Genomic DNA, 15,823 nt, shown 5'->3' with positions numbered 1-15,823 from the left:
GGCTGTTCGTACAAGGGCTGCTCGAGGTAGGTACCTAAGTTTTCTCATTTGTGGGTTCATAATACCTCCTTCTGTCAAAAAAGAACAACAATAATACTAATAAAAATATATATATATATATAAAAAAACACCACTCCAAAATCCACCCTTTCAAGCCTTATCGAAAAGGGCTGGTGTCTTTTTTTTTTTTTTTTTTGAGAAAATTGAAAGAAAATATATATATATTATTATTTATTATATAACATTGTCAACATCAACACCACAAAAAAAGTAACATCCTAGCTGTTTTCGGTCAAGCACTCCGACTCTGTGGAGAAAGGCAGCAGGAGGTCCGTGTCCCTCTGGGAATGGAAAGAGCGGGAGAGAAATGAGGACACAGGGGGCTTGTGGCAGCAACACGGATTCTATGGGGAGCGTGCCGGGGGAGAAGTGTGTCCTTCTGCTGATTTCCTTTTGGGACCCAAGAAAAGGGGCCAGAGGGACAAGTCCCAAGGAGGCTAATGAGCCGTTTCACCCRCAGTTCCAGACAGCCCAAAAGATGTGTCCGTCTTCCTCGAGTGCTCCTGGTGAACATTCAGTTAAAGGAGACTTGCAAAACGCTCTATGTTTTTATTACAGACTGCGTATTTTTTCCTTTTTTTTTTTCCTTTTTTTCCCCCCTCCTTCCTTCTCCGCTTGTCACAGATGATCTGCTAGCGCTTCCCCGTTAGCTGTTCTCGCTCCACTCTGGCACCATGCCCACCCCGTGCACTGAGTGGTACTGGTGGGGCGAGAGGGTTCGAGGCACTCCGTGCGAGTAGAGGAACTCAGCGGGCTGCAAGCCGCTCGCGGGGGACTGGAGGCCGCCTTGAGGTCCACACTGCCGCACAATGGGCTGGTGAGAAACCGAGCTTTGGTGCTGGAACATGCCRTGGGTGTCTCCGATCTGGGGGGACGTATGGTTGGCCACGCTGCCCAGGCGGGGCATCAGCGGCCCCGAGGTGAAGTGGGCAGAGAAATGTTGGTAGGGTAACCTGTCCATGGGCTGCATGGCAGACACTGTGCAACTGCTGTAGGAGGGCACACTGGGCCACGTGTTGCAGCTGATGTCTTCCAGGCTGGGCACGGGGTCCGTGGGGGGCGCCGAGCTGGCGTACATGCACGCTTGCCTTTGGGCAGACTCAGTCCTGTACGAGGTGTTGAGTCCCTGTTGCTGGGGGTAGCTGGAGCGGTAGAAAGGATCGTCTTCTGCCGGAGAGGTCTCCATGTAGGGCTTCTTGTAGGGATGCTCGGTGCTCGAACATTCCTCATCTGCCAGATGGAGAGAGAGAGAGGGAAAAAAAAAACCCTGGTAGCAAATCACACCGTGCCCCCAGCTGGACCTCCCACTCCATCACCTGTCAGCATCATCCTCCTTTTACCACAGCAGAGTCAAAGCCAAGACTCCTCTCCCTCCTACCAGCGTAAATCTAGAGCCCTTTCTTATCTTTGCTCTGCATCAATCCCGCTGCAAAAGAAAAAAGAAAAAGGAGCTTTGGGAGCTGTCTGCTGAACTGGGGTGCCAGGGAGCRGATTAGCAAGGAGCACGAGGGAAAGGCAAGGCTAAAAGCTGCTTGAAGGGATGCTGAGACTTGGCTCTCTTGGCGAACCCTCAAGCAAGACACCGTGTCCCTTGTCTCCTTTCAGCCAACAGTGCTTCCATCAGAAGAGTGTCTCCTGCTGCAGATAGTCTGCGCCTAACTGAGCTCTCCTCCCATAACTGACCTAACTAAAGGGCTTTCTAATGAGATACTTCCACAATAAATGGCGCAAGATGGAGATTGCAATTCAAATCACCTTAGGAGAGCATCAGTGGTGGCAGAGTTGATAGATTTAGAGTTGAGATTTTCAGATTTCAGGAGTTTTAAAGCCCCAGTCTTTAGCTGGGTACATTAATTCACTCAAGGCTTTGGGCTGCATGCTGAAGCAAGGAGTAAAGAAAAAGGAAAATGAAGTTCACGACTAGGAACAGGCAGGCTCAGCTTGAAGAGCTCTGCATCCTGAGCTGAAACCAACACGAGGAGGAGATAAACAATTTAGGTAGATTCTCCAGGGGGAAGCAAAACGAATATATACTTATTTATTCATTCACATGGTCATCAAATGAAATCCAGCTCTGCCGAAATGGATGGCAGGGTTCCCAGGGACTAGCACTTCACCAAGGGATTTTAAGGACAGCGAGGCAAGGGAAGAGGAGCATGTTCTGGCCCAGGTTAGCTTTGCTGCTGCTTCAAGAGCAGAAATTTGGGTTCAGGCAGAAAAAAACATTTCACCTAAAGCCCCAAAAAAGACCAGCACCCTTTCAAGAATGGTAAAATCTGAAAGAATATCATAGAAAGTATCCCTTTCCCTTTGTTTTAGATAACATATTCCAAGTAGAAACATTTTTCATCTCGAAAACATAAAGAAAAAGAAACCACTCCACTAACAGACCTAAAACCACTCGCCCCATAAGTTTCCAAGAAACACAGGTGTTTTTCCTATGCTGGTCCCACTCCAAGTGGCAGCTTTCAGAAGGAGCTGATAGGCACCATGGCCACTTCTCGTTGCCTGTAAACACTGGTGATGTGGAGACTTCCCCCTTGGTGCCCTCTGACTTTATCTGCAACAATAGCTGCCAGTAATTCAGCTGGAGAAGCACAGCCCAATTAAGCACTTTCTTCCTGACAAACACAAAACCTGGCTCCCTGCAATGCAGAGCCCTTCAGCTAATCAATGGTTATCTTGCACTGTGGCTTCCTTTACGTTTAAACCGAGTAGGACAACCAAGCAATGCAATTGCATCTTAAAAACGGCTGAAATGGTACATGACTAGGCATAAAAATGCATCACACCCCCAAAACCCAGTCAGGTCCATGTTATACGGGAGCAGTGGAAAGGATGTAGTTCCCCAAAAGGCAGACACCTAGAAGCACTGGTTTAAGTTTCTCCTTGAACATGGATATGTAACATGAGGTACATCTGGAATAAGAGACTGGACTCTTTTACAGACAGCTTAAAAGTTTTGGATCCCTCATCCACCACTGAGTTAGAAGAACACTAGGGTGGAAAAACAATGTCTTGTAAAATGAAGCATTGTTCTACTAATAAAGTTTTCAGCATTAGACCGCATTAGTCTGCTGGCATTAGAAGCCATTGGCTTGGGGTTTGACTGTTTATTTTATTTTTATTTTTTTAAATATACAAAACAGTCAAACTGTGTTTTTCCATTGTGCAAAAAAATGTGCCCGACTTACAACCTGAGGTTGCGTATTTTTCCATTTAGTCCAGACGTTTCGTTCCCTGCAGCAGCACAGCCAGGCAACGCTGCGGTGACTTACACATCCTCTTCCAGAATTCGTCACAGGTGAGGAAAGAAAAACAAAAACAACTAGTATTTCAGGGGAAACTTGCATACTCTTCTTCTGTATACTCCAGTGCTTGCTCTACCTGCCTCTCTAGATTCAGGCTCTCTTGCATTGCTCTACTGAGGAGGAAAAAAAAAAAAAAAAGACTCTTAAGGACCCATTTCTATTTTGTGCTCATTTATGGCCATCTCCACCTGCCCTGGAACCTAGAAACTACATCCCAATGCCTTGATCCTCTTCCCAAAAGTCTTCTCAACTCCTCAGTGCGAGATGGACATAGCAGAGAGTAGTCTGCTCTGGGTTTGTTTCTTGATGCTGGTTCCCTGAAAAGCATTTCCTTGTCTTTTTTTTCTTGGCACTTAGCCCTAGGAGATGCTGGACACCTCCAGGAGATGCTGACAGTCTGGGGAGAGGCTCASCCATTCTCTACTTTTGCTGCTGCTGTTGGAAGCAAAGGGTGGCGACCAGCTCTTGGGACCAGCCACTCGATACTGTGCAAAGCTAAAAAAGCAAAAGGTTCTGCCAAGCAGAAGGAAGCAGCCAACACTTGGGAGAAGCTGTTCCGAAGCATGTCCAAGGAAAACGGAGCCTGCAGAATGGGGTGGAAACTGGCTCCCTCGCAAGGAATTTGATGATCTATCTAATGAAGGAGCTTGAGCGAGAGCATAAGCTGTTCCAAGATTTCCGGTATTTACTACTTYCAGCTGCCTTGTAAATACCACACAAATGGCTTTTTAAATGGAATTTTACCGATTCCAAGATCAGGTCCATCCAGAGTGAAATGCAGACATGTAAAACCTCTGGACAGCGAAGTATGCTAGACCCACCTCTCCCCTGGTATAAATCAGAGGAGTTTTTCCCAGTTTGCAACAATCAGCTCCCTGGGACTCAAGACAATGAGGAATGGGACCCAACTGTTTTGGTTTTTTAAAGCTTGCCCACACTCCAGAGGCCTAATAGTACGTTTGTTCATCTTGACACTGGGAAGAAGACACACTGRATGATTATCCACACTGCTGTTTTACCCATCCGACAGAATCTCACATGATTCTAGCAGGAATCCAAGTAGCCCTTCGCCATGTGCAGAGCTGGCAAGGGTTATCAGAGAAGAGAAGGGCCAATCTGATGAAAAAGTGCTTCCCAAAAGAATAAACAAGACCCGTTTCCTCAAATAGGAAACCTAAGAGGCATTGGGGCTGTGCCGGTTGGTTAGCGAGCATGAAGTTTGCAATATGCGATGCGCTGCATCATAGGGAAAGGTGACAGAAATGGTTGCGAGGCAGAAACACTCAACACCAAGGCTGGARTCTCTTGCCAGCACTGCCTGCAGAGGAGTTAGGAGGCACCTCCTGATGGGGGAGAAGGATGCCTGGACCAAGCTGCTGAAACTGCAGCTCCACAAGCAATGGGGCTATGCAACAGAGCTGGGTGAGCACCAGGTGCCTGGGTTTCTCCCCACCTTGCAGGCAGGTTCTGCTTCGCCACAGTGGCCACCTCGCTCCAGACTCCATCCTTCCTCAGCTGCATCTACCTCCAACTGCAGTGTAGCCCGAGCTATGGATACCTTGCTGGGTCTCCTAAGAGTGGCAAGTTGAGCAGTGTGTCTTCCAAAGAGACCTCATATGGAGGGTGTCTGATTTTGCAGCCCTGGTCCTTCAGCTTCTTCAAGTCAAAGAAAAGCTAGGTGGGTCAAGGAGAAATCAACTCAGAAAAGAGAACTCTGTCCACGCCAGCAATGCTTGTTCTTGAAGAGCAAGGRGAAAGGCATTGTTCTATCACCACTGATTTCAGGAAAGCAGGAAGGAGATGAAAGATATATTCTTCCCCATGGACAGGGTCATGTGCAAGCTAAGTGGCTCAAGGATATGGTCCTCGCTGGTTGGAGCCGGTGGATTCTGCCACATTCCCTCTTCTCCCTCAGAGCGCCAACATGACAACTTTTATAACATCCCGAGGGAGAGGCTGTTCCAGTCGCCTCCTGTTCAGCATCACAAGCATMCCAGAAATCTGCCAAGTGGTTGAGATTGTGTAAAGCTGGGAGGGAGCAGAGGTTTAGAGGGAAGACTTCTTACTTCACGGGAAGCCTGAGAGAAAKGGTAAGAGCTCTGGTACTGTAAGTGGAAGTCGGGCTAAAATGAAAGAAAGAAAGCAAAATGTCTGCTGGAAGTTCTTTGGAGCTTCTCAGAATACAGAGATGAGAGGCGGAGAGGTGGAGAACAAAAAAAAATAAAATAAAATAAAATAAATAAAGCAAAATTAAATGAACTTTACCACAGCCTGAAAATCCATATCAAGAACTGAGGCTGCTAGGTAGGATACAGTTCTGGAATGAATCCATCCTTTCAAGATTGATGTCTGTGAAACGACAAGCAATCTCTACCTGGAGCTGCAATACCATATGGGACAACTCGCATCTTGAGGACCTTCCCCAGTCTTGGGCACATTCAGAGGGTGCCAGGAGCTGCAGTCCCCTATATACCACACCGCGATTATTCCCAAAGCTGCATGTCTWTGCTCCTGCCCAGGCATTCCCAGATTTGGGACTCTGGGATATGTCCTTCCTTCTTTACCCAGAAGAGGACCAGCTGCTCACTCAACCACAGTGGAGCCTTCAGAGATAACACCCCCTTACATCCCTGCTGCTCGCTGATAATGTCATGCCCATATCAGATCTCTCGAGCAAATCCATCTTGCCTTGACAGCTAAGAACAACAGTCACCCACAAAGCTATATCTATGTCTTGAGACACCAAAATAATAGAGGAGGTTGAATAAGGTGCCTTTAGTTGCTAGAACACACATCTCTCCTTAACTGAGCTTAACCAAGCCTTTCCCTCCTGATTTAAAGCAACGAAGGGAAATACTATGAGATGCCACAGCTGGAAGCAACAGTATCCAAGAGTCTATCACAGAAATCAGGGGAGACATTTGTTAGAGCAGGTCAAGACAACAGCTGGTCTGGAACCCAGCTGGATTGCCCTCTGCCCCAGCGAGCACTTGTCCATACCCACGGCCTTGCCGAAAGGAAATAATCTGCTGGAGGCAAATCCTAAAGCGGCCGAAAGGGAGTCAATATGTTCAGGGAGCGAGTGATCCAAGGAAATCAATCAGATTTCCAAGGCAGGAGAAAAGGTTGGATATGCATCAGGATTGAACACACTTATTTCCTTTTTTTGTTAGATTGTGAGGCTTGCTAGAAATTAAGCAGAGGAAAAAAGCAGGAGAGCAGAGGTTAAAGCAGGAAAGGAGGAAACATGTAAAGAAATCTCAGTATTTCATTATAAATGTCTAGAAGAGAAGAGAAAAAAAGAGGAATGTTACGGATAAGATTATTTTCCCTAGTCCAATAAAGATCCTTGTTCAGTGCTAGAAAGAAAGTGCCATGCTCAGTCTGAACTTGAGATGAAGCATTGGATCATGTTCCAATTTATCTGAACCAAACTGCTCATCTCTAGTTACTTTTTTTTTTTTTTAATTAATTTCCCTTTGCAAAGAGCTGTTTGGCAGCTTACGTGGGCTCTCTGTTTCCCATTAACTTTGTGTTCCTTTTCTTTAAGCCCCGGTGGCTGTTTTCCATTTGCTGGATGCACAGGGAGGGGGAGACGCGCGACACGGAGAGCAGCGGCTCGGGCTCCCGAGACGCGCAGCCCCGAGGAAGAAGTCGGCGCTATCGGACGGGACGCTGCTTCTCCTTGATTAAAGCATTTGGCGGCTTTGATAAAAGGCCCTTAACTGCTTGTGCCACTCAAGCCATCGTGGAGATAACAAGGGGCCACGGGCAGTGCAGACAAGGGCTCTCCTTGCCCGTCGCCCGCACTTTTTGCAAGGGCCCGGCAGGCCAAAAGGGGCTGGGGAGCCTATTCCAGGGCAGATAGTCGTCTCTTCTGTGACAATAAGAGGAAGTGAGATAATTGGGGGATTGAGGGAAACCACCCATGGAGACACCACTTAGCGAGAATCCCAAAACTGGAAGGAAACCTCTGCTGATTCCTTATCGCTCTACAATGCAGAGGCGAATGATGAATTGCCCCCGCGGTGCGGGGACATGCAGCAGCCCCACGTTGGCTGTGAGGTTTATTGCCGTTCAGGCTGCCTTGCTTTGTTGAGCTCTTACAAAGAGGAAGACGAGCAACAAAAGCTCAGCTCCTGGGGCAAACGAGCAYGGAGGCCACATCGCGCTCAGAGGGATGCTAAGGATGACCTGCTGTCCCATCACTGACGGTGAGAATTTGTGGGAATCCATCTGTGTCCCCACAGCTCACATGCTGCTGGGGAGTAGGGAGGTAGCACAACCCACCTCCAAGTCTTGCAGGACACTCTGGGAGGCCACTGCTGCTCCCAATTCCCAACCTTGGAACTAGCTCAAATCTAGCATCACAGTTTCCAAGCACAGTTTTGGTACACCCTATATGGGGGCAAGGGATCCAGCCAACTGCAGGGGTTAGAAAATGATGCCTCTGTTTTCCACGGTTTGATTTGGTTTCACGTCAGGAAAATATTGACATTTCTCCTTTTTTTTTATGGCTCTATACGTGTATATACATGCACGCRTGTGGGATGAAACCATGTTCAGAGGGTTCTCCAAGGATGCAAGAGACTCCCATTCCTGTGAGCCCTCCTGCCTCATCTGCATGGGGGTGGCAGCTCTGCCAACCATCCTCTGCCTTGTATCATGTGCCCATGCTGCACTTTGCAGCACCCAGGCGTTATATTACTAAAAATAAGGCCACTGATAGGGCTGGATGGGGAAGCAAGAAGGAATCTGTTGTTAGGAGAAATTGCTGGGGCTTTGATAAGTTTTGGTTCATCCCAATGCCACAGTGCAGGATGATCCCTGATCATTTCCCATGGAAAATATAGTCTAAATCTCAAGAAAAATGAATAGCTGTGGGCTGTGCAAGCCCTGCTTCTTATTCCATAGGGTTGCACTCTGCCCTGCAAATTCCCTGTTTTCTTTTGTGTGTCTGGGCTAGGGGTGATCTGAGGTTTTCCCTCATTCAGTGCTAGGAATATCTGTACATCTGGGCACTCCCACTGCTCTGAGAGAAGTAGCGAGTGACTGCAAGCTGTTCCCTGCTTCCTGAGGGCAATTATCCCATCGACACTGTGGGACTCGTCATGTCAAGAGCTGCCGGTCAGTTCAAGTGAAGCACTCGCAGTCGGAGCCCTCAACCTGTGTCAAGGCAGGTTGCTCGCACCAGAGGGAAACACACACAGATAGCTTGATTTTCAATCCTGTGYCCCATTCATTAGACCTAGCCTTTAGATGGAATTGCTTTCTGCATTTGGACAAATACTTCCCATCTGCAAGACTCACAGACCAAAACCACACAAAATCCAACCTATCAAGGTACCTAGACTTGCAGATTAACTCTGTCTGAGGCGCTACAGAGACAGCTAAGTCATCTCCATCTCTGGTACCAGTTATCTTCCTGAACGTGGATTCCACTCTAAGCCCAGCCATGGAAAAGTGGTTGCAAGCTAACAGCAGTGCCATYAGTTTTCCACCCAGTTCCTCCTGCTTTCTATCCAGCTGCCTCCTCCCAGTGCACAGTCCTCAAATGGTGCCATCATAAAGCAGGCTRGGGCAGTCCAGCCTAGTGGCAAGAGCAAACAAGATGCCACCATACAATCCCGTTGGGAAGGGGAAAGCCATCAAGCGGAGCAGGGATCCCCCAGCCTGACCTTTCCTCTTGGTGCAGTGATAGATCTGGCTGTGCTCCTGGGAGATGGGGAACGGGTTGGCAGGCGGCAGCAGGTCCTGGGAGGTGCTCGACACCCCGTTCTCGCACTGATACTGGGAGCCCAGGTTGGAGGAGGCAGAGAGGACCCTGGTCTCGCCGCTGAAGGGGCTGTGATTCGAGGACACTTTCTGTCTCACTGTGCTCCTGGGAACGACCGGGTACTCTTTACTGAAAGAAAAACAAGCCAGAAAAGCAATTAATTAATAAATAGGTGGATGAATTCATAAATGAAAGAAGCACATTAGTGTCATGGTGTTTGTTTAGACTTCCAGGGAAATAGAGGCATGCGCCCAGGAGGCTGCAGCCCTGTCACACTTCATCCACACAACGACCTCTCCAATCTCGCTTTCCTTTAAGTAACTTTCTGTCTACATTTCTGCCGCTTTCACCATGACAGCTATTTTATACACGTACATAGACATATGCAGTTACAAAGAAGTATGAAACATTTTCCCTTTCATTTCACGACAACTCTCATAAGGTACAGACTATGTTGTATATCCTCATGTGTGCAAAAAATAACAAAAACAAATAATTTCAAACTTCTACCAAGTTGCTTAAAGGGAACAAAACTGACTTAGATATGAATTAAATAYTTAGGCTTCATTTTTCCCCTTGCTGGTGTTGTTCCCATTCCTTTTCCCTAGTCTCTGCCAGGCTGGCTGTTCTCGGATGGGAATCACTGGACCAGAGAACAAGCCCCATCCCATCCCCACGTGCCTAGAGAAAAGAGTTAAATAAATCACCAAAACCTCCGCCACACCAGATCACATGCCTCAACAGAGCTAGATCGGGGGGTGAGCACTGGTGCAAAGTCTAGTTTGCTCCTTTGCTCTGAAATCTGGTTTAAAGCAGGGGTACTCCGCCAATTTTGGCTAGAGACCTTCTCTCCTGTAAGACTTGACTTTTTAAAATGCATTAAGAGAGGGTAGCACTACAGCATCTCAGAGAATTTCCACAGGTGCCAGACTCAGAGCAGCCAAGAACCAGAGTCCAGGTTACAGAGTGAGCAGTCTTCTCTGAGGTTAAAACCATTGGACCAAGATGTCTTTCAGGTATCTTATTTATCAAAGCTTTTATTCTAGAACAAGAACAGATCCTTAAACCTACCTTGAACCGCCTTGTCTTGCCCTATATACATGAAGGAGGAAACCCTGAATCCTGTCTCATTAGRTACCTTAGAGAAGACCTATCGCTCCAGCAACTCGGAAGTTATTTACAAAATGTAACAATACCAATTATCTAAACCTACTCACAGCAAGGAGCTTTCATCCAAACCACTGCTGTGATGGCTGCTAGAAACACTAACTAAGCTATTTTGGAGGGGAAATTCCCCCAGGAGCTCAAAACCAAATAAACATGTCTCTCATTGAGCCACACAAGTTTTCCAAACCCCAGACATGCGGATGGTCTAACAGTCTATTCCAAAGGTGGGTCGTCTTCTCCTGTAAGTCCAAATGTTCCTCCTCACAAGGACGGCAGGAGCTGCTTGAGATGGTGACCACACRGCTTTTTCCCTAGAACCAAATTCCGGGTTGTGCATAAACAGCAAAAGAACAGATTGGGGTGGAAGTAGAGACTTGTCCCTTCCAATACGCAATGCACCAAAAGATGCCAGGGCATGAAGTGGGTTCCGAAAAGGACCTAACTATCTGTGGACACCCAAAAGCAGAGTTTGTCCCAGCAGCACCCATTGAACGGCAATTTCTGTGATTTTGAAGGTGAAGAGACGACTTTCAAATCTCCTTGATGATCTTCAAGCTTCATAGGTGCTAGGAGATCTCCCAACCCTACCAGACCATATTTTTGATCCATCTTCTCCTCTACATGGATCCTCATGGAAATGGGGATCCAACCCCCACATTCCCACCATACTCCTCTTCCAAGAAGATGAGCTGCAGAGAGGTGAAAGAGGAACCTTTCCCTCTGTATTTCCACTTTTCCTTATGGCTACTGAGTTCTAACAAAGACATTTCTGTGTTATTTTCTAAGGCAACACTCCTCTTGAAACATTTCTGTATTTGCCTGAGCACACTTAATATGTTAGTGTGCACAGCTACCATTTTAGTTTGTCCTTTGGTCTTTGTGGAGGGGTGAAAAAAGCATTAAAATCTGATTTACACTGGCAATATAAGCAGCTGTCAGCACAGCGAGGAAGAGGTTGCTGTTGATGAGCCAGAAGGCTAGTTACAGTTTTAGATGGGAGTGTTAATGGATCACATTTTTTTTTACGTTAAAAATTGCAAAATTAGGAAAAAAATTGGTTACAGAAAGAATTTACAAGGCAGGAAGCTGTCACTGGTCTATTTAAAGACTGCTGGAGGGCTCATGATGAATATTTCATTTCCGTAGTTTGTGCATTACAATAGCAGCGAGGGTCGCCAAGGAAGAGGGGAAGAGCATCGTGCAAGGTGCTAGACAGTCTTGGTACCCCCATRCTCCCAGCAGAAGCGGATGCTGAAGGGCCACCCAAAAAGGCTGTTACTTTGCTTCCAGTCCGAAAGGTGGGCAACTAAGGTCCATGTAGGCCAAGCGACTTCCCATGTCACACGGGATGCTTGTGACAAGCTTGTAAGCGAGCAGTGGATCTGGGGAGGCTCCTTCACCATATGGAAAACCTGCCTCTGAATTTGACCAGAGTTGAARAGGAGGGAAAGGCTCTAGGGAGGCAGAAAACCTGCAGGACCTTCTCCATGAGCCACCTGCATGAGTGACACATGAGAGACCAGCTGGAGGGCAAATCACCTGCCACAGTTCCAGGAACGATCTCTCCAAGAGATGAGCCTGATGCCCACSTGCCCTCCAGTGCAAGGACCAAATTGTCATCAGGAGACCAGGAATACAAGGCAGTGCTGCAAGTCACCTTACACTGGTCAGACGCCACATTCTCACCAGGAACCAAAAGTCTTTGCACCAGAGAACAAGAATATTTGGGAAAATTAATATTTGGGGAAAGAAATCTGGGAGAAATAAATACTGACATGTTCACAGCACRCATTCCCTTCCCAGACAAGTGACGCAGTCACATGACAGACTATGGAGGTCCCTACCATCATTTTTCATGGTCCTCTTAGGCCACTTACGCCACAAATTCCTATCTACCAAGGGATTCAAAGAGAAGAGTTCAAGAAGGTTTTGTAGTCTCAGAGCAGAAAAAAATCATTGCTCTTGCAAAACAATAAGAGTCTATGGAAAAGAATAAATCTAGGTTTTCACAAAGTAGCATCTAGTCCATTTTCTTGCTAATCACTGCATTATAAGGAGTAATTTTCAGCTTTCTTTTTAATACAATAATACAAAAAGCTGTTTAAAATCTCTTCAAAGATCTGTAGATGATAAACAGGTTTTGGATTGAAAAATTCACTCACTACTGGCCCTAAGCAAACGGTTTCAGAAGGTGCTTCTGATACTTTTGCAACAATACAGTGTACATGAAGGCTCTTCTGAATTACTGTAGCTCATGGCAAAAATACTTCAGAAGAGCTAATAAATGTCAGAGCCCAAGGATCAAAACAATGTCCATCTGAGGCCAAAACGAGGCATGATGTGGAAGAGGATTTCCCCAACGCTAGCTGCTGCTATGATTTCATAGAGTCCTTCAAAGCACTTTACCTGGGCATCTAAATCTTGCTCGTGATGGTAATTCTTTTAAAATCTGAATTAAGGTATATCAGTCAGGATAGGAAAAAGAGGCCAAACACAGCAATTTCCCTATACTCTCGTGAGATTCAAATTGCTCCCTGATCAGTCACCACATATACATAGGATATATGCTTTGCTATCCCTGTCCCCTCCATCTGCTCAGCACCCAAGGGTTCTCTGGTGCAGGATCAGACCCTAATTCCAGATGTGCAAACATGACTCAAAGACAACTGACTTTATATTTCCCAGGCCACCAATTGTTGTCCTTCCTGCTGAGAATAGGGAGTGAGAAAGAAATGGAAGTCAGCCACAAAAGATATAGAAAGAGAAGCAGAGAAAAAAAATGGTTGGAATAAATATACCATCTCCCAGGAAAAAAAATAATCCAGAAAACAATTGCCAATTGTCAATGTGCGTTCATTTCAGCCTGTTTCCAGCAGATCGTAATAAAAAAGAACCACTCTCAAGAGACTGTCTGGAGAGACTGAACTGGATAATCTACAGCATGAGAGGACTCGCTGGGAGAGAAAATACTGAGTACTTCATTCAATCTTACCTCAAATCAAACATAACTTCTCTCTGCATGGGTACTCCAGACCAACCCCACAGAAAATAATACCCTAGACTGAATGTCTAGGAAAAGAAGTCAAAACATCCACTGAGAAATACAGAAGACAGTTCACAGCAGCATACTACGCCGGTCTATCCAGTACCCCTACCTTCTTGCCAGCATGTGAAGGGATCCATAAATGCTGGAATCCCATAACTCATTGTAATGCACTGTTCACAGGGATCTAAGAACCAACGACGCAAATGCTGAAGAACTAGGTCTATTATTATCAGGCAAGCAAAAAGCTAGATTCCCACAGACACGCACTGTTGCCTGTGTTTGGAGCAAGAGTAACATGAGAGGAGACTAAAAATGGATGTGGTCCAACAGAGGCAGCATCCATCTACATTGATGCTGGGCTGAGCTTCTGCAGATCCGTTCCTGCTGGACAGATCCCTCAGAAGAAAGAGCAGTGGAGGAAATTGCAGCTAACCTGTGTTTCTTGAGCTGCCTCTCCCTCTTGTAAAGAGCTGTGGAGACCCTCAAGTGAAATCCAGAGTCTTATTTCGAGTTTCATCTGAATTCCATTAAAATCTATAGAATGCAGTTCAAGTCCACAGTTTCCACTGAGACTTTGACCAGGAAACTTTCCTCAGGGATCAGTTTGCTGGAGGAAAGTCTCGTCACTCCAGCAGATGTTGCAGCTTGAAGTCTCCCTCTAAAAGTGTTTCAGACAGCTTGTGGCTCTTGGGAAATTTCAGTGACAAAACAYGGGAAAGGAAAATGGCTAAAAAGATGCATTGAGAAGATGCAATGAGAGCAAGCTAATCTGTAGTGGACTGAGACCTGTTTGAGTTAAGCAAGGTCTATCCACTCAACAGTAGGTCAGTATGCCAGAGTAGATGACATTGGGGAGCCAAATCCACTTATTGTACTGGCAATACTCAAGCAAACACTATCTTCTCCATTATGCCAGTTCTGAGTCACTTTACCTCCTTTGGGTCTGACACAGATTCTGTTCAGAGCTACACTGGCAAAAATTTGGAATAATTCCATCGGATCCWGGAAGATTACTGTGGATCAATGCCAAAGAGAGCAAATATGGCTCATGATCTTTGACAGAGAAAGCATATACATAACGTCAAACCTACATAGCTGCTCTTGTCTGTTGAGTGCATCATTCCATGTCTCTGTGACACTTCGAAAAGGCCCAAAATATCCATTAAAGGAGCTAAGAACCACCCTTTCTGGTAATTAGCTTCCYGCTCAAGAGCTTTCCCAATATGGAGCTTCAGGGACTAATTGCTTTAGTCTGGGTGAACAGTAACTAGGGCCTGGCTTTTCAGAAGCTCTTCACCACCCATAATAAGAGCTGAAGACAATGGGTGTTACAGACGATCAGCAAAAAATTAGTAAAAGCGTTTAACAGAATTTCTCTTTCATAGTTCTCTAGACCCAGACCCACAAACACTTCTTCCCTGCTGTCTTTTGGCAGTCACAATTAAAAAAATAAAAGCCACGACTTGCATGCAGCTCCCCCAAATCACTCAATAGCTTTGGTTTATTAATACAACTCCATTGACTGTCATGCGTGGGGAATTCTAAGGGCGAAGGCTACACTGGCATCTGCAATGCAGACCTCATCTTCTCTCCACATAAACTTCACCCTCTGGATTTCTCCTGAGTATTCTGCTCTTGCTCTCCACACCAAATCCCTCTTGGCACAGACCAAAGTCCAAAGCAGAGACAAAAGGAATTCTTGCAAGACAGTGGAGCAAGAGATCTGAGAATAACTATTTGCCTAAAATTTCTGTCATCATAGCTACATAATTTTACCTGATTTATGTTCTTTCAGTTTCAGCTAGACTACAGGACACAGATGCAGTATAGTTCACATAACTATACACATTTTCCTCTAACACATTCCCCTCCTTTAAAAAAAAAAAAAAAATCAGGGAAATAACCAACGATCTCATGCTTGGAAATCTGAAAACCTAAAAAAGTGTGTTGTCCATGAGCACACATCCTGTCAAAAGAAAAAAAGAAATGCTTAAGCGGTCCCAGGTAACTTGAGAAGGAATGGAGAACAAACATGTATCAGAAATCTGTGTTCACTAGCATTTGAATCTTTCTGGATTTTGTGTCTATTCTTTCTGAATGAAATCATCTGCTGCTGAAAGGTTTCATAACACTCCAAAATGAAAACTTCTATCTGGGCCGATCAATTAACCTTTCTTCCAAAAAAAATGAAGAAAGAAAAAAAAAAAATAAAGGCCAAATCAACCTATAGAGCAAAGGAGATGTTTGCAAATAAATCCACCCTGCAGAGCTCATGCCTCCAGAGGACATTTGGGCTAACGTGCTGCTCTTGCTTGGCTGGAGTGCACCGAGTCACACAAAGACGGAAGGAAATATTCTCAACAAGGCACCCGAGACCTAGCTCTTAGCTCACCACTGGCTGAAAAACCTGTCTTTCCCTCAGTCCCCACCWTTTGCCAAAGGGTAGGTGTTCAACAAATGAGT

At 45.9% G+C, this 15,823-nt stretch overlaps 1 protein-coding gene across 1 annotated transcript in view; it reads right to left on the bottom strand.

The window, feature by feature from the left end:
* Positions 1–259: 259 nt before the first annotated feature.
* The window catches only part of TBX5 (T-box 5), a 35,250-nt gene continuing 19,686 nt past the window's right edge, over positions 260–15,823 (bottom strand). Inside the window, exons 7-8 of the mRNA XM_026037822.1 lie at positions 9,050–9,276; positions 260–1,290 (exon numbers count right to left, since the gene is read on the bottom strand). Coding sequence (XP_025893607.1) covers positions 707–1,290; positions 9,050–9,276 — 811 coding nt within the window. The 3' untranslated portion in view covers positions 260–706. The remainder of the gene's footprint in view (positions 1,291–9,049; positions 9,277–15,823) is intronic.

This window comes from Nothoprocta perdicaria, unplaced genomic scaffold (assembly GCF_003342845.1).
Source record: "Nothoprocta perdicaria isolate Ctin4 unplaced genomic scaffold, notPer1 scaffold_2, whole genome shotgun sequence".
In the NCBI taxonomy this organism is placed as follows: Eukaryota; Metazoa; Chordata; class Aves; order Tinamiformes; family Tinamidae; genus Nothoprocta; species Nothoprocta perdicaria.
Note: the sequence above shows the minus strand (reverse complement) of the source record. Positions and strands in the feature narration are given on the sequence as shown.